The sequence below is a fragment of the Hemiscyllium ocellatum genome, chromosome 22 (assembly GCF_020745735.1).
Source record: "Hemiscyllium ocellatum isolate sHemOce1 chromosome 22, sHemOce1.pat.X.cur, whole genome shotgun sequence".
NCBI classification, from domain to species: Eukaryota; Metazoa; Chordata; class Chondrichthyes; order Orectolobiformes; family Hemiscylliidae; genus Hemiscyllium; species Hemiscyllium ocellatum.
In genome coordinates, this window is record NC_083422.1 from 22,114,072 (window position 1) to 22,141,088 (window position 27,017).

Sequence of the window (27,017 nt, forward strand, 5' to 3'; positions counted from 1 at the left end):
TTCCTGCAGATAATTGGCAATTACAAAACTATATTTAACATCACATTATGGTATTGGAAATTCACCCAAGGCAGATGCTTGTAAAATGAGACTGCTTATCACATAGTATGACATAATTACATCACATTATAAGTTCTTCATTTATGTAGCTAGGACTGAATATATTTGAAATAGGAATTATTAATAAAATTGGCACAGCTCTTTATTGAAGAGGCAGGTCAATAGACCTTTTCAGTTCTTATAAAGCTTCCCAGTTATCGGCTTCTGAATTGGATCATGCAGTGTGAACAAAGATGGGAAAATGAATCACTTAGTCAAGCATACGTAAACATATTCTGAACCCTGCCTCATAATGTGCCACTGTGTTGCACCTACAATGTTTTTAGCTTGCTTAACATACAATGGCAGATAGTGCACTAAGGCTTAGTGTTAGTGTACTATTTAAAAAAAATCTTATTGTATTACCAGTTGTACAGGGGAGATGATGTAGTCATCATGTTAATGGATTAGTGAATTGGAGGTCTCTGCTATAGGTTCAAACAGCTTTACTTTTTATTCACTCAAAGAATGTGTGCATCACTGACTGGATCAGCATTCCCGCTCATTCCTATTGGCCTGTGTGGTTTGCTAGGCCATTTCAGAGGGCAGTTAGGAGTCAACCACATTGCTGTGGGTCTGGAGTCACACGATGGCCAGCGCAGGCAAAGATGGACTGCTTCTGGGAGAACAGGGGTTCTGAGTGAACTAGATTTCTAAATAAAAATTCTTTGAATCAATTATAAAAAAAATCTGGAACTTTAATTCCATCATCTGCTGTGGTGGGATTCGGACCTGGTTCCCTGGGTAGCCAGTCCAGTGACAATGCCACTAGGACATCACCTCTCCATGCAATGGAATTGAAATTCAATGAATAAATCTGCATTTGATAGCTAGTTCCATCTATTAACTACCATTGATTACCATGAAAACCGATATGGTCATTACTGTCTTTTAGGGAAGGAAATCTGTGATCTTTAACCTGCCTGGCTGACAGGAGACTCCAGATTCATAGTAATATGGCTGACTGTTAATTGTACTCGGAAATGGCCGAGTCAGCTATTCAATGCAACAGCAATTAGAAATGGTCAATAAATGCTGGCCTTGTCAGTGACCCACAAATCGACAGGCCGATAAATAGAACTAAAGATATGTATAATCAACCCATTTTCCATTAAAATCGCAAATTCAAAGGTTTTATAATACCTAAAAGATGCATATTTAGAAATTCAAAATATTGCAATTTCCGCATAATTCCTATTGGATAACATTAGAAAATGCTCGAATGCTAATTAATTGCGTCCATGAATAAACAGACAGGCAAGGTCCCCATGCAATTCAATGCATTTCAGACAAAGCATGTGAACTGATCAATTCAAAATGATTTCTGAAATTGAATTGCTACTGTACACACCAGAATTAAACCTAAATGAATGACTCGAGATTTTAGAGCTCTGTTTGAAAGTCAATTACGACCAAGATGTCCTTTTCTCTTTCACAAAAAGAGAACCACTGTAATCAGTGATCAGGATGACAGTTTCCGCCTGCTTATTAACCTAATGTTCTGGAACATTTGCAGGCAACACCAGCAGACAGGATGATTAAGATTTAGCATGCTTGCCTTCCTTGTTCAGACCTTTGGGTATCAGTTTAGACATCATATTGAGGTTGTACTAGACATTGGCGAGTACTGTGTGCAGTTCTGGTCATCTTGTTATAGGAAGGATATTACTAAACCAGAGAGGGTTCAGAAAAGATTTACAAAATTGGCTAGGAATGGAGGGTTTGAGATATAAAAATAGACTGGAACATTTTTCATTGGAGCCCAAGAGGTTGAGGGGTGACCTTATTGAGGGTCCAACAGGGGCTCAGATAAGATCAATGATGTGGATCTTACCCCTAGGCAAGGGGCATATTTTTTAAGGTGAGAGGAGGAAGATATAAAGAGGACATGAGGGGGCAACTTTTTATTTTACACAGAGAGTGGTTAGTGTGTGGAATGAACTACCAGAGAAATTGATGGAAGCAGGTACATTTACAATGTTTAAAAGACATTTGGGATGAGTTGATGAATAGGAAAGGTTTGGAGGGCTTTGGGCTAAGCACAGGTAAGTGGGATTAGTTTAGTTTGGGAACATGGTTGGCAGGGACTGGTTGGACTGGAAGGTTTGTTACCATGGTGCATGATTCTGTAAAGGTAAAGCAAGTTAAGTACTTAATGGAAAATGAATGAAAATAAGATATTACTGAAATCAAGTAACACGCTGCTAATGAACCAAGATGGAAATTGCTGAAGTACTAAAAGCTGCAGTGGGGGGGGGGAACTGGGTGTGCAGAGGAATTTTAACATGGGGTGCAGGTGGAATTTGATACAGGGCAGGTGATTGAACTAACAATAAACAGACAATAAATAGACAAGTTTGGGTAGATGCACTTGTAGTGTAGTGGTAGTGTTCATTCCTCATAAGCAGACTACCTGGCTTCAAGTTCCACCCGCTCCAGAGATAGATTATAACATTCCTCAATGGTGTGCCTAGAAAATATCTAGATGACCATGAGGAGGCTGGCACCAATATGCTAACTTCCAGCTTTCACTCAGACAGAGAGCAAATGCAGCCTGGGAATCAAGATGGCATTTTAAATACATTAAAATGTCTGAAAGCCTAGAATTTAACACAATTTTCATTGTGGCAGAGAAGCAAGGAGAGCCTCTAATGAAAGATCACAGACTTGAATCAGTAAGTCCATTTCTCTCTCAATGGATACTGCCCAACTTCCTGAGCATTTTCCAATATCTGAGTTTATTTATATTGGCCTCAGGTAGCACTCCTTGTGGGTCAGGTGGAGCAAGGGTGCTCTCTCACAATTCCCCAGCAGCCCGTACCCAAACCATCAGAATCCCTTCCAACACTCCATATCGGCCCAGTATTACGAATCTGATCTTCCCTCCAACTCCATGGTATCATGCCATCCTCAACTCATGCTTCTCTACCACATGGGATAACAATTTCATTCTTGTCTTAACACTTCTTTTGAGAGAAATCTCAACTCATTCCATCGCACAGCAATCCTGATGCAATTCACTGTAGCCCAAGTTCATTCCAGATAGACAGTAATGAGCAATGCCCTTACCTACCATCCCACCAGCATCCACATCCAGAAGATCATCAGCTGCCATTTCCACCACCTCTAGTGAGATGCCACCACCCGACAAATATTCTCCTCACCTCCCTTGTCCGCCTTCCACAGGGACTGTTCCCCCTTGGACACCCTGATCCACTCTTCTTTCAGTCCCAACAATGCCCAACATCCCCACGGCACCTTCCCCTGCAGCCGCCGCAGATCGAATACCTGCTTATTTACCTTCTCCCTCCTAAGTATCCAAAGGTTCAAACATACCTTCCAGCACTTCTCACAATCTAGTCTACTGCATTCACAGCTCACAATGTGGCCTCCTACACATTGAGGAAACAAAGCGTAGGCTGTTACTGCTTCTCAGAACATCTATGTTCTGTCCGCAAAAAAGACCCTGAGTTTCCTGTTGCCGTCTTCTTTAAGACACCATCCTGTTGCTTGTCCAACATCTCTGCTGCAGTGCTCCAGTCAAGCTCAGTGCAAGCTGGAAGAATAGCATTTTCCATTTGGAAAAAATGTCCACATTATAGACAGGGTGGTGCTGGATATCTTAAAATGCAAAAAAGGATAAATCCCCAGCACCTGATCGGATGCACCCTAGAACTCTGTGGGAAGCTAGGGACCTTTGCTGAGATATTCGTATCATTCATAGTCACAGGTGAGATGCCGGAAGAACTGGAGGTTGGCTAACCTGGTGTCATTATTTAAGAAACGTGGTGAGGAAAAGCCAGGGAACTGTTCACCGGTGAGCCTGATACTGGTGGGTAAGTTGTTCGGAGAGAATCCTGAGGGACAGGAGCTACATGTATTTATTTAGCCAAAGACTGATTGGGGATAGTCAAAATGGCTATCATATGCATAGAAAATCATGTATCACAAACTTAATTGAGTTTTTTGAAGAAGTAATGAAGAAGATTTATGAGGGTAGAGCGGTGGATGTGATCTAAATGGACTTCAGTAAGGCATTCAACAAGGTTCCTCATGGTGGACTGGTTATCAAGGTTAGATCTTATGGAATACAGGGAGAACTAGCCATTTGGATACTGAACTGGCTCAAAGGTAGTAGACAGAGGGTGGTAATGAGGGTTACTTTTCAGACTGGAGGCCTGTGACCAGTGGAGTGCCACAAGGATCGGGGCTGGGTCCACTACTTTTCATCATTCATTTAAATGATTTGGATGTGAACATCTGATGTATAGTTAGTAAGATGACACCAAAATTGGAGATATAGTGGACAGCAAAGATGATTACCTCAGGGTACAACAGGATCTTGATCAGATGTGCCATTAGGCTGAGCAATGGCAGATGGAATTTAATTTAGATAAATGTGAGGTGCTGCATTTTGGAAAGACAAATTAGGCAGGACATATTCATTTAATGGTAAGGTCCTGGGGAATGATGCTGAACAAGGAGACCTTGGAGTGCAGTTCATAGTTCCTTGAAAATGGAGCACAGGTAGACAGGATAGTGAAGAAGGCATTTAGTAGGCTTTCCTTTATTGGTCAGAGCACTGATTCTTGGAGTTGGGAGGTCATGTTGCGGCTGTACAGTACATTGGTTCAACCACTTTTGGAATATTCTGTGCAATTCTGGTCTCCCTCCTATAGGATGGATGCTGTGAAACTTGAAAGGGTTGAGAAAAGATTTTCAAGGATGTGCCATGGTTGGAGGATTTGAGCAATAGGAAGTTGTTGAATAGACTGGGGCTGTTTTCCTTGGAGCATTGGAGGATGAGGGGTGACCTTACAGAGGTTTATAAAATCATGAGGGACATGGACAGGCTAAATAGACAAGATCTTTTCACTGGTTTGGGGAGTCTAGAGGGTTTTAAGGTGTGAGGGGAAAGATTTAAAAGGGACCAAAGGGTAACTTTTTCTTGCAGAGGATGGTGCATGTATGAAATGAGCTGCCCGGGAAGTGGTGGAGACTGGTACAATTACAACATTTAAAAGGCACCTGGATGGGTGTACGAATAGGAAGGGTTTAGAGTGTGGTGTTGGAAAAGTACAACAGGTCAGGAAGCATCAGGAGCAGGAGAATCGATGTTTTGGGCATAAGCCCTTCATCAGGAAACAGGGCTTAGAGGTGTGAGCCAAATGCTGGCAAATGGGACTAGATTAATTTAGGATAACTGGTCAGCATGGACAAGTTGGACCAAAGGGCCTGTTTCCATGCTGTACAATTCTGTTGCTCTGTTACTCTATGACTCAACATCAAGTTCAATATTTTTAGGGTCCCCCATGTCCTAGCCTCCTACCACATACACCAAGCCCAGATTCCAGATGAAGGGCTTTTGCCCGAAACATCAAATTTTCTCCTCCTCAGATGCTGCCTGACCTGCTGTGCTTTTCCAGCACCACACTCTCGACTCTGATACTCCAGCATTTGCAGTCCTCACTTTTGCCTTGTTGTTACACAGTCTGCCATTACACTACCCATTGTTAGCCACGAGCAATGTCCATTTACAGCTATTCACCCTCCCAGCCAGATCATTATCGACTCATTTGCCTGTCCAACTGTTCTTCTCTCTCTTTGGGCCCCACCCCTACCTATCATTTGCTTCTTACCCCCTTCCCCCCCACCCTGTTTTTGTACATAAACTGATATTTTCCTCACTACCATCACTGGACCTAAAACATTAACTTTGATTTCTCTTCACAGATACTGGCCAGACCTGCTTAGCTTTTCTAGAGACATCTGTTTTTGTTTCTGATTTACAGCATCTGCAGTTCTTTCAGTTTTGAGACAGAAATTAACAGCCACATGGTGATTTTACTGTTATTTAGTAAGATTTTACCAAAATCCACTGAATTGAGTAATAATGTACTGATGAATTGGTAACTCATTACAGGTACAACATTTAGTGATATCTACACTGAAATTTTCAGTTAATAATCACAAATTATTAGTACTCTTTAGAGCCACCCAATTTCAAGCAGATTAAATTTAATATCCAGCTGGATTTAAAACATGCAGATGGACTGGGAGAATCAGGATGGTATTGGACCTCAAGAAAGAGACTTTGTGGAGTGCCTCAGAGATGGATTCTTAGAACAGCTGGTGCTGGACCTGACCATGGAGAAGGCAATTCTGGATCTGGTATTGTGCAACAAACCAGAATTAGTCAGGGACCTCGAAGTAAAGGAGCCATTGGGAAGTAGTGGCCATAATACAATAAGCTTCAATCTGCAATTTCAGAGGGAGAGGATACAATCGGAAGTGACAATTTTTCAGTTGAATAAAGGGAACTATGGAGCTATGAGGGAGGAGCTGGCCAAAGTTCAATGGTGCAATACCTTAGCAGGGATGACAGTGGAGGAACAATGGCAGATATTTCTGTGTATAATGCAGAAGTTGCAGGATCAGTTCATTCCAAAAAGGAAGAAAGATCCTAGGAGGAGGCATGGGTGGCTGTGGCTGATGAGGGAAGTTAAGAAACATATAAAGTTAAAAGAGAAAAAGTATAACATAGCAAAGATAAGTGGGAAAACGGAGGACTGGGAAGCTTTTAAAGAACAACAGAGGATTACTAAGAAGGAAATACACAGAGAAAAAAATAAGGTACGAAAGTAAACTGGCCAATAATATAAAGGAGGATAGTAAAAGTTTTTTAGGGTATGTGAAAGGCAAAAAAATGGTTACGACTAAAATTGGGCCCTTGAAGACAGAAACAGGGGAATATATTACGGGGAACAAAGAAATGGCAGAAGAATTGAATTGGTACTTCAGATTTGTGTTCACTGGGGAAGACACAAGCAATCTCCCTGAGGTAACAGTGGCTGAAAGACCTGAACTGAAGGGAATTTATATTTGCCAGGAATCGATGTTGGAGAGACTGTTAGGTCTGAAGGTTGATAAGTTCCCGGGGCCTGATGGTCTACATCCCAGGGTACTGAAGGAGGTGGCTCGAGAAATCATGGCAATTATTTTCCAGAGTTCGATAGATTCGGGATCAGTTTCTGCAGATTGGAGGGTGGCTAATGTTATACCACTTTTTAAGAAAGGTGGGAGAGAGAAAGCAGGAAATTATAGACCAGTTAGTCTGATCTCAGTGGTGGGAAAGATGCTGGAGTCTATTATAAAGGATGAAATTACGACACATCTGGATAGTAGTAACAGGGTAGGTCAGAGTCAGCATGGATTTATAAAGGGGAAATCATGCTTGACTAATCTTCTGGAATTTTTTGAGGATGTAACTCTGAAGATGAACAAGGGAGATCCAGTAGATGTAGTGTACCTGGACTTTCAGAAAGCTTTTGATTAAGTCTTACATAGGAGGTTAGTGAGCAAAATTAGGGTGCATAGTATTGGGGGCAAAGTACTACCTTGGATTGAAAGTTGGTTGGCTGGTAGGAAACAAAGAGTAATGATAAACGGCTCCATTTCGAAATGGCAGGCAGTGACCAGTGTGGTACTGCAGGGATCAGTACTGGGACCGCAGCTTTTTATAATATATGTTAATGAGATAGATGATGGCATTAGTAATAACATTAGCAAATTTGCTGATGATACTAAGCTGGGTGGCAGGGTGAAATGTGATGAGAATGTTAGGAAATTACAGGGTGACCTGGACAGGTTAGGTGAGTGGGAAGATACATGGCAGATGCAGTTTAATGTGGATAAATGTATGGTTATCCACTTTGGTGGCAAGAACAGGAAGGCAGATTACTACCTAAATGGAATCAATTTAGGTAAAGAGGCAGTACAGAGAGACCTGGGTGTTCTTGTACACCAGTGGGCGGCACGGTGGCACAGTGGTTAGCACTGCTGCCTCACAGCGCCTGGAGACCCGGGTTCAATTCCCGACTCAGGCGACTGACTGTGTGGAGTTTGCACGTTCTCCCCGTATCTGCGTGGGTTTCCTCCGGGTGCTCCGGTTTCCTCCCACAGTCACAAAGATGTGCGGGTCAGGTGAATTGGCCAAGCTAAATTGCCCGTAGTGTTAGGGAAGGGGTATGGGTGGGTTGCGCTTCGGCGGGTCGGTGTGGACTTGTTGGGCTGAAGGGCCTGTTTCCACACTGTAAGTCTAATCTAATCAATGAAGGTAAGCATGCAGGTACAGCAGGTAGTGAAGAAGGCTAATAGCATGCTGGCCTTCATAACAAGAGGGATTGAGTATAGAAGCAAAGAGGTTCTTCTGCAGCTGGACAGGGCCCTGGTGAGACCACACCTGGAGTACTGTGTGCAGTTCTGGTCTCCAAATTTGAGGAAAGATATTCTGGCTATTGAGGGAGTGCAGTGGAGGTTCATGAGGTCAATTCCTGGAATGATGGGATTACCTTATACTGAAAGACTGGAGTGACTGGGCTTGAATACCCTTGAGTTTAGAAGACTGAGAGGGGATATGATTGAGACATATAAGATTATTAAAGGATTGGACACTCTGGAGGCAGGAAACATGTTTCCGCTGATGGGTGAGTGCCGAACCAGAGGACACAGCTTAAAAATACGGGGTAGACCATTTAGGACAAAGATGAGGAGAAACTTCTTCACCCAGAGAGTGGTGGCTGTGTGGAATGCTCTGCCCCAGAAGGCAGTGGAGGCCCAGTCTCTGGATTCATTTAAGAAAGAGTTGGATAGAGCTCTCAAGTATAGTGGAATCAAGGGTTATGGAGATAAGGCAGGAACAGGATACTGATCAAAGATGATCAGCCATGATCATATTGAATGGTGGTGCAGGTTGAAGGGAAGAATGGCCTACTTGTGCATCTATTATCTAAAAGTTGACAATCTTCAGCTGAACAGAAAATATTACTCTACAGTCACAACTCCTGAGAGGAGTGGATTGCTATATTTTACCAAGAACAGCTTTCTTATCCCATCTAGCTATCTTATAAGCAACCCATTGAGAGATGTCACGACATACTTCTGGAGCAGGTGGGTCTTGAACCCAGGTCTCTAAACTCAGAGATAGAATCACTACCACTGCACCACAAGTGCACCTGCCCCAAGCTTGACTATTTATTGTCAGTTCAATCACTTAACTTGTACCCAATTCCATCTGCTCCCCCATATTACAATTCTCACCCCTCCACAGCTTTTAATACTGCAGCAATTTGCATATCTTTTAATTAGCAGTGTGTCACTGTGATTTAGTCAGCAACTTAACTTTGTTTTACGGAGATGGAAACTATGAGTTACGGTTTTCATCATAATTTGTTTCTTTCTGCAGAAATTAAAGGCTTGCAAATGATCATTATTTTCTTTCAGCAGAAATTGAAATGAGGAAAAGAAAGATCCTCCTGTATCCTTGACTTTTTATCACCCACCTGACAGAGATCTTCACAGCAGTGATGCGCTGAGTCTCCTCAATTAGTCAACTTGGAGATAGTGAGGACTGCAGATGCTGGAGATCAGAGCTGGAAAATGTGTTGCTGGAAAAGCGCAGCAAGTCAGGCAGCATCCAAAGAGTAGGAGAATCAACGTTTTGGGCATAAACCCTTCATCATGAATGTTCCTGATTCCTGATGAAGGACTTATGCCTGAAACATTTATTCTCCTGCTCCTAAGGTGCTGCCTGACCTTTTGTGCTTTTCTAGCGTCACATTTTTCGACACTGATCTCCAGCATCTGCAGTCCTTGCTTTCTCCGATCTCTTACACCCATCATCTTATGCAGGGACCTTTTTCCCCGCTCCTGAAGTTAAGCTCACACTCCTTCTTTGCTACATGCTTGCATTCTTCTGTCACAATATCGATCAATTAATGCTGATGCTGTCTTTCCTCTTCCATTTTAAAACTCTCCAAGCTTTTCTTTTTATTCTTCACTAAAGCACTGCTTGCAACCTCGCCTTATCGTTCCCCTTCACTGCTCTGTTCTCTTTCACTTCCTTTTTTATTCATATTTGCTGTCTCTTTCCATTCATTTCCTTCTTTCCTCCTCCCTGGCCTTTCTCTGCTATCTATTTGGATGTGAATATAGGAGGTACAGTTAGTAAGTTTGCAGATGACACCAAAATTGGAGGTGTAGTGGACAATGAAGAAGGTTACAATGGGATCTTGATCGGATGGGCCAATAGGCTGAGAAGAGGCAGATGAAGTTGAATTCAGATAAATGCGAGGTGCTGCATTTTGGGAAAGCAAATCAGAGCAGGACTTATACACTGAATGGTAAGGTCCTAAAGAGTGTTGGTGAACAAAGAGACCTTGGTGTGCAGGTTCATAATTCCTTGAAAGTGGAGTCGCAGGTAGATAGGAAAGTGAAGAAGGCATGTAGTATTAATTTTCTATGTAGTATTAATTTGGGGTCTGTTGCTAATGGATGTGGTTTCCATTGCAACATACTACTGTAATACAATCTGGTTAGGGACTAATAACAACTCGAGACAATCTGAACACCTCATTGTAATCAATAAAGCTATATGACAAAACATCAAAACACTAATATTATTGGATATAAAATAATGAACTACAATAAGGGCTATTAACTTACCAAAATGGTGTGCACTCATGTTTGTTTCTTACAGCACCTGAGAATTATTTTACAAGACACCTCAATCTACAAGTTATTTCCTTTTGAAAGAATCATTCATCAATATGCCACAGTCCCATGGCGAGGTCTTCTCAGCTCCATGTATTATACAGTCATACAGTCATAGAGATGTACAGCACAGAAAGAGACCCTTCCGTCCAACTAATCCATGCTGACCAGATATCCTCACCTCATCAAGTCCCATTTGCTAGCAGCTGGCCCATATCCCTCTAAACCCTTCCTATTCATATACCCATCCAGGTGCCTTTTAAATGTTGCAAACGTAACAGCTTCCACCACTTCCTCTGACAGCTCATTCCATATACGCACCACCCTCTACATGAAGAAGTTGCCCCTTGGGTCCCTTTTAAATCTTTCCCATCTCACCCTAAACCCTCTAGTTCCGGACTCTTCCCCCCCTCCCCCAAATGCCTTCTTCACTATCCTATCTACCTACGACTCCACTTTCAAGGAATTATGAACCGGCACACCAAGATCTCTTTGTTCACCAACATTCTTTAGGACCTTACCATTCAGTGTATAAGTCCTACTCTGATTTGCTTTCCCAAAATGCAGCACCTCGCATTTATCTGAATTCAACTTCATCTGCCTCTTCTCAGCTCATTGGCCCATCCGATCAAGATCCCATTGTAATCTCAGGTAACCTTCTTCATTGTCCACTACCCCTCCAATTTTGGTGTCATCTGCAAACTTACTAACTGTACCTCCTTTATTCACATCCAAATTGTTTATACAAATGACAAAAAGTAGTGGACCTAGCGCTGATCCTTGTGACGCTCCACTGGTCACAGGCCTCCAGTCTGAAAAACAACTGTCCACAACCACCTTCTGTCTTCTACCTTCAAGGCAGTTCTGGATCCAAATGGCTAGTTCTCTCTGTATTCCATGTGATCTAACCTTGCCAACCAGCCTCTCATGAGGAACTTTGTTGAACGCCTTACTTGAAGTCCATATAGATCATGTAAACCGCTCTGCCTTCATCAATCCTCTTTGCTACTTAGAACATAGAACAGTACAGCACAGTACAGGCTCTTTGGCCCTCAATGATGTGCTGGCCTTCTATCCTACTCTAAGATCAGACTCACCTTCATACCATTTATTGTACTATCTCCTATGTGCCTATCTAAGAGTCGCTTAAATGTCCCTAACGTACCTCACTCTACTACCACCACTGGTAGTGCATCCCACGTTCCCACCATCCTCTGTGTAAAGAACCTACCTCTGACATCTCCCCTAATCCTTCCTCCAATTACCTTAAAATGATGGCCCCTTGTGATAGACATTTCTGCAATGGGAAAAGGTCTTTGCCTCTCAACACCTTCTACACCTCTATCAAGTCATTTCTCATCCTTCTCTGCTCCAATGAGAAAAGCCCTAGCTGCCTCAACCTTTCTTCATAAGACCTGCCCTCCAGTCCAGGCAGCATTCTGGTAAATCTCCTCTGCAGGGAGAAAGTGAGGACTGCAGATGCTGGACATCAGAGTTGAGAAGTGTGGTGCTGGAAAAGCACATCCAGCCAGGCAGCACCCGAGGAGCAGGAGAGTCGATGCCCCAAGCACGAGCTCCCAACAGAAATGAGAGGGCAGCCCAAGCGGGCTGAGAGTCAAAGGTGGGGGAGCAGCCGGGAACGTGACTTCAGAAACATCAATCAAGTCTGTGAGACACGATTTCCCACGCACAAAGCTATGCTGACTATTCCTATTCAGTCCTTGCCTTTCCAAATACATGTAAATCCTATTCCTCAGGATTCCCTCCAACTACTTGCCTACCATCAATGTCAGGCTCACCAGTCTATAGTTCCTTGGCTTTTCCTTGCCATCTTTCTTAAATAGTGGCACCAAGTTAGCCAACCTCCAGTCTTCCAGCACCTTACCTGTGACTATCGCTGATACAAATATCTCAGCAAGGGGCCCAGCAATCACTTCCCTGGCTTCCCACAGAGTTCTAGGGTACACTTGATCAGGTCCTGGGGATTTATCCACTTTTATGCGTTTCAAGACATCCTGCATTTCCTCCTCTGTAATATGGAACATTTTCAAAATGTCACATTTTTCAAACTTTCTTCACATTCTATGTCTTCCATGTCCTTCTCCATCATGAACATTGATGCAAAATACCCTTTTAGTATCTCCCCCATCTCCTGCAGTGCCACACTGTTGCTACCTTGCTGATCCTTGAGGTGCTCTATTCTCTCCCTAGTTACCCTTTTGTCCTTAATGTATTTGTAAAAACTCTTCGCATTCTCCTTAACCCTATTTGCCGAAGCTATCTCATGTTCCCTTTTTGCCCTCCTGATTTCCCTCTTAAGTATACTCCTCCTGTTTTTATACTCTAAGGAGTCACTTGATCTATCCTGTCTATACCTGACATATGCTTCCTTCTTTTTCTTAACCAAAGCCTCAATCTCTTTAGTCATTCAGCATTCACTATATCTACCAGCTTTTCCTTTCACCCTAACAGGAATATACTGTCATTGGACTCTCATTATTTCATTTTTGAAGGCTTCCCATTTTCCAGTCATCCCTTTACCTGTGAACATCTGCCCCCAATAAGCTTTTGAAAGATCTTGCCTAATACTGTCAAAATTGGCCTTTCTCCAATTTAGAATTTCAACTTTTAGATCCGGTTGATCCTTTTCCACCACCATTTTAAAACTAGTAGAATTCTGGTTGCTGGCCCCAAAGTGCTCCCTCACTGATACTTCAGTCACCTGCCCTGCCTTATTTCCCAAGAGTAGGCCAGGTTTTGCACCTTCTCTAATAGGTGCACATACTGAATCAGAAAATGTTCTTCTACACATTTAATAAATTTCCTCTCCATCTAAACACTTAACACTTTGGCAGTCCCAGTCTATGTTTGGAAAGTTAAAATCCCCTACCATAACTACCCTATTATTCTTACAGATAACTCAGTTCTCCTTACAAATTTGTTTCTCAATTTTTCACTGACTATTAGTTAGGGGGTCTATAATACAATCCCAATAAGATGACCATCCCTTTCTTATTTCTCAGTTCCACCTACATAACTTCCCTGGATGTATTCCCAGGAATATCCTCCCTAAGTATAGCAGTGATGCTGTCCCTTGTCAAAAACACCACTTCCCCTCCTCTCTCTTGTTTCAGCTTTCTATCCTTCCTGTAGCATTTGTATCCTGGAACATTAGATGTTCCTGTTCATCTCTGAGCCACATTTCTGTAATTGCTATGATATCCCAGTCCCATGTTCCTAACCACGCCCTGAGTTCATCTGCCTTCCCTGTTAGGCCTTTTGCATTGAAGTAAATGCAGTTTAATTTAATCAGTCCTACCTTGTTCTCTGCTTTGCTCCTGACTGTTTGACTTATTCCTTTTCCTAACTGTACCAGTCTCAGATTGATCTCTTTCCTCACTACTACCCTGGGTTCCCACCCCCCACCCCCCAAACCGTAATAGTTTAAATCCTCCCAAGCAGCTCTAGCAAATCTCCCTGCCAGTATATTAGTCCCCTTCCAATTCAGGTGCAAATCATCCTCTTGTACAGATCACTTCTACACCATAAGACATACTAATGATCCACAAATGTGAATCCTTCTCCCCTGCACCAGCTCCTCAGCCATGCATTCATCTGCTCAATCCTCCTATTCCAACCATCACTAACTCGCAGCAGATATTACTATTCTCAAGGACCTCCTTTTTAAATTCTTGCCTAATTTTCTATATTCTCCCTTCAAAATCTCATTCATTTCCCTTCCTATGTTGTTAGTTCCAATGTGTACAATGATCTCCTGCTGGTCTATTTCCTCTTTGAGGACATTCTGCACCCTCTCTAAGATATCCTTAATCCTGGCATAGGAAGGCAACACACCATTCTGATTTCTCACTGCTGGCCACAGAAATGTCTGTCTGTGCCTCGGGGTAGAGAGTCCCCTATCACAATTGATTGCTGGGAACCCCTCATTATATTAGAGCCTGTCTCAATACCAGAAACTTGGCTGTTTGTGTTACATTCCCCTAAGAATCCATCACCCCCTACATTTTCCAAAACAGCATACTTGTTTGAAATGGGGATAGCCATTGGAGACTCCTGCACTAACTGCCTACCTCTCTTACCTTTCCTTGAGTTTACCCATCTACCTGACTGTATCTGCACTTTTCTTCCTTCATCACACCCCAAGCTCTTGTAAATTCCTCATTGCCTCTAATGTCGCTCCAACCAGTCTATGTGAACCGATGGGATTCACAACCAAACACACTTCCTGCAGACATAATCACCAGTAACATGGAATCTCTCCCTAAACTCCCACATCCAACAGGAAGAGCATATGACTTGACTAAAGAACATCTTTGCTCCATATAACCAAGAAGGAGTACTGCAATAGTAATGCAGTACTATTCAGTACTGCAAACCTACAGCAAAACTACATGTTAAAAACCATGCACTTATCTGTTCCTGTGCTGTGAGCTCTCCCACACAAGGTTCCTCCAAGGTCAGCTGTTTGTTAATTTTCCCAGACGCACTCCGATGTCCAGCGACACATGAACTCAAACAGCAAAGGAAGTAACTGTGCAGATTCACTGCTGTGTCAGTTAGCAATGTAGGTTTCTTTCTCTCTCTCCCTCCCAATCACGAGCTCGCTTTCTTTGTCTGCCTTTCTTCCTTTTAAAAGTGCTGTTGTTTTAACAGCTTTTTCCTCCAAAAGGTCTAAAACAATGCAATAGCATATAAAACAGTAATTGCTGCTACTGGAATTCAAGGAAATCACCTTGAACACCTAAAAAGGAGCAGCTCTTCCAGCCACAATCCTCAAGCAACTGGACAAACCTCCTTTGAAAACATTAGCAAACCCTTGCTCTCTAAGCCCTTGAAGGACACAAACGAACATCACTTATAAGCTCCTGTACAAGTTCACACCTTCAGTCCTTCCTGCGGTATCAAAATGCTGGATGTCCCTTCCTTATAGCACTTGCAGTGTACCTGCACCACGTGGACAACAGCAGTTCCAGAAGGCAGACAACTCACCATCACCTTCTCAAGAATAATTAGGAATAAACAATAAGTCCTAATTGTTTCAATGGTGCACTGATCCATGAATGCATTTAACAAAAATGATAAAATAACTTCATGAGCATATTGAATCATTTCTTAAAAATTGACCTGTCTTAATCATGACCGCTAATTTGTGCAAGACCTCATGAGCATCAAATAGTGAAATCTGAGTAAAGGCCTTCAGGTATTTATTTATGTTTTCCCTATTAATATGATTCAAGGAGTTGGACATTTTTGTTGATTAAATCGCAAGTCCATGGCATAGTGGCTCAGTGGTTAGCGCTGCTGCCTCACAGCACCAGGGACCCAAATTTGAGTCCAGCCTCAGGCGACTGTTTGTGTGGAGTTTGTACATTCTCCCTGTGTCTGCGTGCATTTCCTCTGGGTGCTCTGGTTTCCTCCCACAGTCCAAAGAAATACCAGTTAAGTGAACTGGCTATGCTAATTGCTCGTGGTGTTCAGAGATGTGTAGATTAGATACATTAGTCAGGGGAAATGTACAGTAATAGGGTCTGGGTGGGATACTCTTCAGACAGTCAGTATGGATTTGTTGGGCCAAATGGCCTGTTTCCACACTGTAGGGATTCTAGGATTTTAGTCAGGACTTTGTCAACTTAATAGCGTTCGTAAAATTGTATCAGGATGGTTAGAGGATTGATTAACTAACAGGAAATACAAAGTAGATAGATCACTGGAAAAATGGGTGGCAAGATGTGACAAATGGATTACCACAAGGATCACTACTGGGGCCTCAGCTGTTTACAGAAGAGGGGGATGTCTGTTGGCTTTTTACAATTCTTCCAGAACACATTGTCTGTAGAGTTGGAAGATTTGTAGGTTTTTTCCTTGAGAACTGTTGACTTTTATGGCTGCCTTTAAAGATGGAGCCATTTGGTGTGTTCTGTGGTGGAGCTGGTTCTCCTTTGAGCAGATGGAGTTGGTGCGGAGGAATTGGGAATAAGGGAGAGCATTTCGCAGGAGGCAGGGTGGGAGGAGGTTTAGTCCATGTAGCTGTGAGAATCGGTGGGTTTGTATAAGATGTCAGTATTAAATCGGTCACCGTTGGTGGAGATGGAGATGTCCAGGAAGGGGAGAGAGGTGCCAGAGATAGTCCAGGTGAATTTAAGGTTGGGGTGGAATGTGTTGCTGAAGTTGACATTCATTGCCAAGAACATTATTATTTCTCAGATTAAAGAATTTATCAAAAACTGCTAAAACTTCTTCGAAAGTATCTTCTTTTATATTTTGCCAATTTATAATGTCATCAGCTGTAGGACCTACTGAGAATACTAGTGTGTTTAATTTTTTCCAGCATGTGATTGAGTATTTAATTTGGACGCAGTTCTATGTCTTAATGGTCTTCTCCCATGTCTAATCCTTTGTTCTATATGGCCCATGTCTGACAATAAATTTTAATGGTAATAATATCTCTTCCGCCATTTTTTTAAACATAATTATTTATTCTTGTTAGCTGCTTTAAATCTGCAGCATCTCAATGCAGTTTTTCTTCTTTTCCTGAAAGATGTAATAATTCCACAATAGTTAATAGTTAGTGGCTTTAAAGCTTGTCATCTTGCATTAAATAAATGTTATTTAAATTATCTTGAATAAGTCTGCTCAAACTTTTATACTCTGTTAAATAGCAATATTTCAGTATTTTCTTTCTTTCCAAGAACACTTTTACAACAATGCTATATTTTGTTATTCATTCAATGAAACTGGAAATTGCTGATTAGGCGAACATTTATTGCCCTGGAGAAGGTGCTGTCCTAAGTGTGCAAGAACACCCAAAATGCTATTTGCAAAGAATTCCAATATTTGACCTGCCATAATGAAGGATCGGTAATACAGTTGCAAGTCAGGATGGTGTGTGGCTTGGAGGGGAATTTGAGGTAGTGGTGGTGGTAGTTTCCATGCATCTGTTGTATGATATTCTATATTCAGTAACAATTTTGATTCTGCATTATGGCAATACTGTATTTCTGTACTGAGGACATTCTCACCTTTGTTCCTGATCAAAATGGTGGTTCCCAACGTCTCCAGCCAAGATTGAAATGTTCTGCTTTTTCAGCTTTGATTATCTAAACTGTGCAGGTCGCCTTGCACAATTTTTTGAAATAAACCTCTATGTCTGTGGCATTAATAAATCTTTCTTCCAAAATAAATATTTAAATTATGCCTGCCCTGGTCTTAGCACAATCTTAACATTCTTCTACTAATCATAGAATCCCTACACTATTGAAGCAGGCAATCAGATCTGTTGGATTGTGTCTTCAAAATCATTAAATTGTCCTTTCATCACTTTAAATGTACTTGGTGACTTTTTTGACTTGTTTCCTTTGCATAAATTACTGCTCTGACTCTTGCTTCATTCTGTGGCCATGTCCCATGGAGCCTTCCTCATGATGGCATTGATGTTCATTTTGAAAGACAAGTCTTCCTTTCTACCTCTATTCTTCCCAGTCTGGTCTTTTGTGCTTTTATTTTAAAGTTTACCACCCTTGCCCATGGGAAGAGCTCTGAACTTCTTCCACAAATCCTTCTTCTGCAGAAATTCTTTAGCATCTTCAATGATGGGTCTTTCTATGCCATACTGCTTTTCTTAAGTCCATTGTATGTTCTGAAGTGAAGTTTTTCTTCTGAAGTGCTGCTTTTGCCCTGCTGCTGCTTCCAGAAGCCATGCTGTTTGTTTACCTCCTTTCAGTTGTTGACTGACACACCATGTATTCTTAAAGCGTCATGCTCTTAAAGTAGTAAGCTCACCTTTCTTCCAAAACTGGTTTTTCTCTGAGATCAAGTGAATTATTTTACTTCTTGTTTCTTTGAAGTCTTTTTGCAATGAACCCACAATAATCATCTCATGTAGTATCAAACTTTAGTGATTTGTGTTTAAGACTGGGTGCAACCACTAATTCTTCTTTGTGGATATTTTTAATCAATCTGTTCAGAAATAGTATTACATACCTTTGGTGCAACTTGAACACAGATATCCTGTCTCAGAAGTATAAACACTACCACTGCACTACATAAGTCTTCAATCCTTATTTCCATGCTGAGTCTAAGGGCTTGTCAAACTAGTGGTGGTACAGGATAAACCACTATTGAGGTCTTAATAAGGTGATGCACTTGTCTGACCCAACAAGATGTAGTTTGCTGCATGATAATAGCTGGTACAAGTTACATTAATTAGTTAGGCATAATTACAAAGACTATCAGGAATGAGAGATGATATGTCTGTTTCTATCAGGATCTCAGGCTACACTGCTTCTGTTTCACCTAAAGAATGTAATATCCACTGCTTCTGTCTCCAACACTGCTTCTATCTCTTTCTGAAATATTACTGGAGACAACCCAGCTGGCCTTAGCACTGATTTATAATTGAAATGAGTTGATTCTTTTCCTTCAAAAAATTTGTCAGGCGCAGGCCTAGATTTTCTGATTACAAAGTTACAATATCGTAGCCATTTAAAATAGGCAGATTGCTGCCAGTATTCTAATCAGAATATCTATATCAATAAATACAGTCTGGCATTAATGCATCCAGGCAAGAAAATACTATGGCAGAAGCAGATAATCAGTATTATGACACACATTTCATTTTGTCACCTCTGTAAGAACACAACCTTCACAAACGGTATTCCTCAAAACGTTAAACACAAAACATCTCTGAAGGTCAATGATTCTGTGTGCGCATAAATGTGGTTGTTTTCTGACAGCAATTCTACCTCATAGAACCTCAGAGGCCCAAAATAACCTACAGCCTCTATCAAGATTAGATTTTGGATGATGTCAGGATTAATTTCTGTGAGATCTGAGATCATTTGTGAGGTTTATTTGAGTTCCAGAATTTTCTTCCTGAGATTCTTGTAACCCTGAATTCACATGACTCCTACCTATTCTGCCCTGTTTCATACAGGGAAACATTTTTTCGGGAGAGAAGAATTGATTGGATAACAAGTGGAACACCAGTGAACCTTCTATAATGTTTGGAAATATGCCCACAAGCTGTAAGAAAGGAGAATCTTTAAACAGCCAGGGAATTTTAAATAGAGTATGACAATGTGAAAAATTACAACAGCTGTTGTTTTAGCTCGGCCACCCGATGAATCTTTTGGTGGTATCTTGCCCCACACAATGCTATAAAGAAGATTAATGGCACCTGGAATGAGGTCATCTCCAGCCCTTTATAGTGAGAGGGGTCGGGGATTTGAACGAGGTGATATTTGCAATTCATTCAGTAAGGATCGAAATGTCGAAGGTAATGTTTTGGATGGCACCCCTCCCCCTACTTATTTCCTGCCCTTTCAAAACAACCATTTTTAAAAGTCTTTGCCTCTAGCCCACCTTCTGCTGCCCAGCATTTTAAAGCAGTGGTGATGGACTGAAACCCTTAATTGTCACTTGACTGGACAGCTAAGGGCCTCAATAAATCTAAAGATAGGCAACCTCATGGTGTCTTCCGTGTCCCCTATGTAATGGGGAATGGGTTAGGATGGATTGGGGTGGGCTGGCCAATTTCACATGCCGTCTCTTCAGTATTATCATGGATTAGAAGGTGCTGTCTGAGGGGCCATGTTGAATTCCTGCAGTGCATCTCATAGATAGTACGCACTGTTGCTATTCAGCATCAGTGGTAGAGGGACTGAATGTGGATGTGGTGCCAATCAAGTGGGCTGTTTTATTGTGGATGATGTTCAGTTTTTTGAGTGTTGATGGAGCTGCACTCAACCAGGCACGTGGGGTGTATTCCTCCACACTCCTGACTTGTGCCTTGAAGACCATGGCCATGTTTAAGGGAATCAAATGGTGCATTACTCAATGATGTGTTCCTAGCCTCTGACCTACTCTTGTAGCCATTGTTCTTATATAAGGCGTCCAGTTGAGTTTATGGTCAATGGTAACCCCTAGGAAGTTAACAGCAGGATACTAAATAAAGACTGTATAAATATGAATACTCATTTTCCGGTATGAACTTCATTAGTACAATATCCACGTCCTGTGCTATATGTGAGTTGTCATAAATCTGTACTTTGTTGTAAATATTAGTAACGGTTTTGGTGAGCTACTTCATATAAATTTTCTTATCCCATAACCACTGTATTTGCCCAAAGCACTTTCAGCAAATGAGAGATAATCAAGCTAGTACCTTTGCACCAGCAAAATTCTAACATTATCTGAGTATTAGTGGGCAACTATATATTCTCCCTGAGATCCTCCACTGGGATCCATTTTGCTTTATACCAAAGAAAAGAGATTTGAAAATTTCCCTGAAACATTGAACATGAGAAAATTAAAAAGTATGAAGGAATTAAAATAAACTTTAAAATAAGACAAAAGGGGAATAATAATGCCTTAAATCCTAGCAAAATAAATTTAATGTTAAAATATTTTGCAGCATTTGCGTTGCTGTTATGTGACAAACTGAATCCAGTGGAGCTCGAAGTAATGTTAGGGGACAGCACAGCTGGTAACTTGAACAAATCCTCATCTGTATCCCCCAAACAGAATACCTTTCATGATATTGCGGGAAATGTCAGTAGAAGCTAGCAAGGCCATAAATCAACTTTAGTGACTGTAATCCATCGACGCTTTTAAAATTGAAACAAAATGTAAACGAACTAATCAGTAAGAATGCATGAATCAAGCTCGCTGAGCACCGGAAAGATTGCAAAATGGCACAGCAAATGCATATTCCAAGTGGAGTAGTGAAGTGCAGACACCAGTAAATCCCAAAGTGAAGACTGAAGGATTTTTAAAACATATAAACATTAAGGTTGCAACCCGATAGTGGCTGAGACACTGAATGAGAAAGAGCAGAAAATAACATTTTTTTTCTCTCAGCCTTCTCCCACCATAAAACGATGAGGAAACGTTTCTAATAATGTCGAACTGAGATTCCTGATCTAGCAGTGCGACAGCAGAACGAGTGGCAAAGAAACAAGAAAACCAAAACCAATAATGTTTTAGCTGCACCTCACGGACAATTACTCCCAGATCTTCCATTAAACGACAAGCTACTCTCCACCTTCATGAGTGAGAAAAATGATCACTCCAATTCTGAACATTAAGTCCCATATTGCACTCAACTCATTCAGATTAAGTTCCTATAGATATGCATTTTCCTGTTGCCTGAAATTTCTCTTCCAGTGCTGTTAATTCTCTGTGCAGAAAGTGAGGACTGCAGATGCTGAAGATCAAAGTCGAGAGTGTGGTGTTGGAAAAGCACAGCAGGTCAGGTAGCATCTGAGCAGCAGGAGAATTGACATTTCAGGCAATTAGCCCTTCATTCCTGATGAAAGGCTTCTGCCTGAAATGTTGATCCTCCTGCTCCTCAGATGCTGCCTGACTTACTGTGCTTTTCCAGCACCACACTCTTGACTGTTAATTCTCTGTGCCATGTACACCAAATTCCCTGGTCCTCATCCCAGCCCACTAACTGACACTATTGCAGTTCTCCTCAGAGACTCTTCTCGCACTAATTTAATCTCCCCTTAACCCCATTTTCATTTCCCTTGATCTGACCTTTCTTATCTGGCCCATCATTCACCTTTGTCCACTTTCACCATTTCTCTCATTTCAACTCTCCTGTTCTTGTTCAATATTCTTGCTCTCCTTTCTCCTCCACATCCCCAGTCCTGTCCTATTTATTGGTTTTCTTTTTTTCAAACTCTTTCCCTCCCCATATCCTCGAACTATTCTTCCATTTGTGTCAATAGTGACTCCTTTCCTACCCTCTTCCCAACAACCCCAGCTGAAATTAATAGAGTACTTTGTCCTGAATCCTTTTGTGCAACATTATATTAAAAGTGATGAGCAGTCAAAACAGTTTGATAGCGTTGTATCTTCTGTAATTCTGTTATCAAAAGGATAACATGGAAATGATTGGAATTGTCAGAAATAGAATTCTGTTTTAAGGCAGACAAACCAATTCAGACCAGTAACAACCATTTCACATTTTATTAGTTTTTCCTTCTGGCTGGTGCATTGCATGGAAGGGACTACATGGATGTGACAAAGGGAGTAAAACAAATGCAGGGGTAAGAACATACAGACACACATAGAACATCTTTCTCAGTAAATGCTTCTCACAACTTCAAGTTGACCATCCATTTCATTTGCATTCTAATATTCATCAATACAAACAACATGCTGTTGTTTCTTCAAAGTTTTTAATACTCTTGATAACTTACCTCAACATTGGTTGCTGAGTGTGTTGTGGCTGGTCATTGTCATGGTACTGAGGGACTTTTCTAGTCACTTGCTTGTAAATATTCCTGGCAGTGACACAAGTCCAGAAGATTGTAGATAGGGTGGAATAATGTAAAACAATTCCGACCTAAAACATAAAAGTATCTGCATTACACAAGCAGCCTCAGCAAAATACCTGGATGGTCAATGTACAGACTTGTACATACGAATGACTAATTCCGATCTCTGTATGTAAAGAAATGGAATTTATACGTATGTACGGCATCACCAATTGTATAGATATCAAAATAATTTTATGAATAAAGTATATTTTTGAAATAAAAAAAGCTGCATTACACACGCAGAAAAAGGGAAAGCCATCATAGACATTTATGTTCAGTGTAACGGCTAAAACTGGCTTTGTCATACAATATAAAACCTCTGTGGTGTCATTACACACTACACAATCCTTGTGTGCCTGGCAATTAAAAGATATTGGAATGAGAAGCTATTCCTGTTGGCTTTTATTTTTGAGAAGTCTCATGAGAGAGTTTGAATATTTGAACATTGTTCAGAGGGCACAGTCTAAATGAATATCCATGTTTAATTCAAACTGGCAAATATTGAAATCTTTTTAAGATCTGTCTCTCATAGTTCCTAAGACTCAGACAGTAAATATATCAGCTTCTCACCACTTCTGTCATTTGGGATTCAACTCCAGTTACATTTCATTTAAAATGATTATTGAACATATTCATGAAATCACTAACATGCTAAGGGTCAATTTTACATGGCTGTTGCACTGTACACATACTGGATATTGGATACAAATCAACAGAACACTCAGCAGCAGATGTGGATCCAAATATACTGGACCTGGTTGACCATGAGATTTTCCACTCCTCTTTAAAGATGGGGAATTTAACAGACCGCTTACAAAACTAGTCCATGGTGAGTCTCCTGTTCCTTAAACTATATCTAGGAGCCAGAACATTCAGACAGGCAAACCCTCCAGAAACTTGCAAGTGAACTACATGAAAAACAAATCCTGTTACTGATTTCCTGGCAAAGGGTGATAAAGCAGGGCAAAAGGCACTACCTAGATCTGGTGGCCACTCACTGGACTTTCCAATAGAGTAGGGGGTTTGATGGACACTCACTTGCAGTGATTTGCCCACCTGCCAGATCTGAAAGAGTGAGGTGTCTTCTCACTGATCCCAGAAACTTCAGCAGAATCAGTGTAGGAGAGAAGTGACCAGCGTAAGCCCACCCCAGAAAAAATGTTGCATAGCATGACCATTTTCAGAGCCAGCAGGTTCTGAAAAGTTTGATGTCTTAATTGAGGGGTTTACAGGTATGTTTTTTACTATTTTATATTAGTATTTAATTAGCTTTCTTACTTCATTAGAAGATTTGTCAAATTGTATTCACAGAATCTTGTTAGCATAAAAGAAAAACTGCATTTAATTGGATTCAAGATCCCTTTCCGCATCCAATAAGCACCAGAAATTATAGGCTGACATTTTGGATTTTAGCAAATATGGCAGAGTGTTTGCGACTACAATAATTCAAATGAACAGAGTGTACTGAAGGGAGCTGTGTACATAAAAGTCTACATCCTTGATTTATATCACAAACAGTTCATTTCATGATCCTTATGTGGTCAATGGATAGCAGCAGAAGTTGATAAACTAAGTGTATAATTTTCAGCTAAGATACTTTGATGTACTGCCCTTGAAACTTTCATACATATTCTTCCAGGCTATCCCAACTAACAAATAGATGAATCATTGATTCTGTACACCTGTCAACATTGTGGCTACAAAATGGCATCCAGATAGAAGGCTGATGTACAGGCCATTCTGCAATAACGCACGTTTTGTCAATACAAATTTGCTGTAACAGAATTGATGAATTGGGGATATTGTTTCTAAAGCATGAACTTTTTAAACGTGTTTTGGCTGTAACACGATTACATCACCAACACTTTAAGTACTGTTTCTGAAGCGCAATTCTTTTTTATAACACATGGTTGCACACAAACGCATCCATCACATTATAGAAGAACTGACTGGATGTGTTAACAACAGTGTTTTTGGAAAACATTTTTCTATTCAATATCTGATAAACCTTTCTATTCAACACATTACAAACAATCTACACTTGCACTGTTTATGTTTAATTAAAGTAAAAATAAAGATATAAAATCCTTTTTTGTAACAATGCCTATTGTCTAACAGCCAATGTAAAAGATTTAACAGCAGAACACTTAGGAAACAATGACCGGATCGGATTTTGGAAGCAGAAATCATGCTTGACAAATCTACTGGAAGTTTGAGGATGTAACCAGCAGAGTTGATAAAGGGGAGACCACGGATGCTGTTTCCTTAGAGTTTCAGAAAGCTTTTTATATGTTCCACGTAAGAGGTAAAATTAAAGCACAGTGGATTGGGAGTACTGCAGTGAGGAGGATAGAGAACTGGTTGGCAGATAGGAAACAAAGAGTACAAATCAATGAGTCTTTTTCTGAGTGGTAGGCAGTGACTAGTGGAGTACAGCAGGGATCAGTTCTTGGACCCCAGCTATTCACAATATATGTTAATGATTTAGGTGAGGGAATTAAATGTAATTTCTCCAAGTTTGCAAATGACACAAAGTTGGTTGGGAATGTGAAATATGAGAAGGACACAGAGATACTTCAATCTGACTGGGACAATTTGAGTGAATGGGAAAATGCATGGCTCATGAAGAATAATGTGGATAAATGTGAAGTTACCCACTTTGATTGCAAACACAGACAAGCAGTTTATTATCTGAATGGCGATAGATTGGGAAAGGGAGAGCTGAAAGAGGACTTTGGTGCTCTGTACATCAGTTGCTGAAAATAAGAATGCAGATGCAGCAAGCGGTTATGAAGGTAAATGATACGCTGACTTTCACAGCAAAAGGAGCAGGGATGTTTTGTTATTATGTACAGAGCCTTGGTAAGACCATGCTTGTAGTATGTATGCAGTTTTGGTCACCTTATCTGAGGAAGGATGCTCTAACTCTGGAGGGAGTGCAACAAAGGTTTACCAGACTGTTTCCTCAGATGGCAGGACTCATGTTTGAGGAGAGAAATGAGAGATGAATTAGAACCACATTCACTTGATTTTAGAAGAATGGGGCGGGGGGGGGGGGGGGGGGGGGAGGGGGGGGCATCTCATTGAAGGTTATACTATTTCTTCCTTCCTGCAAGCCCTTGTCTTTATTGTCTCCTGTCAGTTACATTCTGTCTGACTTTGTTTCTTGTCTTGCTTCCATTTCTTTTTTCATGAAAGTTTAAAGTTTAAATGATGGAGACCAGAACATAAAATGTACCACCAAAACCTTTGATATGGGGTTGTTAATCAGGTAAGGATGTTGCTAGCACCAGACTGACTGGAGAGGGAGATCTGGGCCAGAATGGGAGACAGATCCAGAGCAAGATCTGCTCAGGGAATTGGCAATGGCTATGATATGATGGCTTTTAATTCTTCACCAAGTGGTGACAGAGTGAATCGATATTATCAAATCTCAATAGTACCAATAAATTCTGCAATCACTATAACATAAGTTGACTGAATGTTTAAAAAATGACTTAAGTTTGAGTCTGATCAGGGACTGGTCATACAATCCAAACCTACAATGCAGGAGTGGCAGTAGGAACTTAAGACTGGGTGTAGTTAGAGCAAGATTCCGGGTTCATGTATTGTAAGGTGGGATAGCACAATGGAGACTAAGAGTAAATGGTGGATTTCAATATGGTCTGGGTACAAGGGGATGAGAAGTTGATGTTGGCCTCTTTTTCTAGGGGGGCTGGGAAGTAATGCTTCCCCTTAGCTGATTAGCTGACATTCCAATCCTGCAGAGGCCATACATATGTTTGCCTCTTTGCTGCATTTCTTCACAAAAGGACTGTGCTCTGAAATAAGAAAAAGAATAGAGGGTTTCCTGCTGACCAGCATTGCCAGTTCCACAATATTACCATTGACAATCTTAAAAAGGGAAAAGTGAGGACTGCAGATGCTGGAAACCAGAGGTTAGATCAGAGAGGTGCTGGAAAAGCACAGCAGGTCAGGCAGCATCCAAGGAGCAGGAAAATCGACATTTTGGGCAAAAGC

General features: G+C 41.1%; 1 protein-coding gene across 1 annotated transcript in view; it reads right to left on the bottom strand.

Annotated features, from left to right (window-relative positions):
- LOC132826241 (adhesion G protein-coupled receptor A3) overlaps positions 1-27,017 on the bottom strand; it is a 544,117-nt gene that overhangs the window by 7,859 nt on the left and 509,241 nt on the right. The window contains exon 17 of the mRNA XM_060841943.1: positions 22,878-23,023. Coding sequence (XP_060697926.1) covers positions 22,878-23,023 — 146 coding nt within the window. The remainder of the gene's footprint in view (positions 1-22,877; positions 23,024-27,017) is intronic.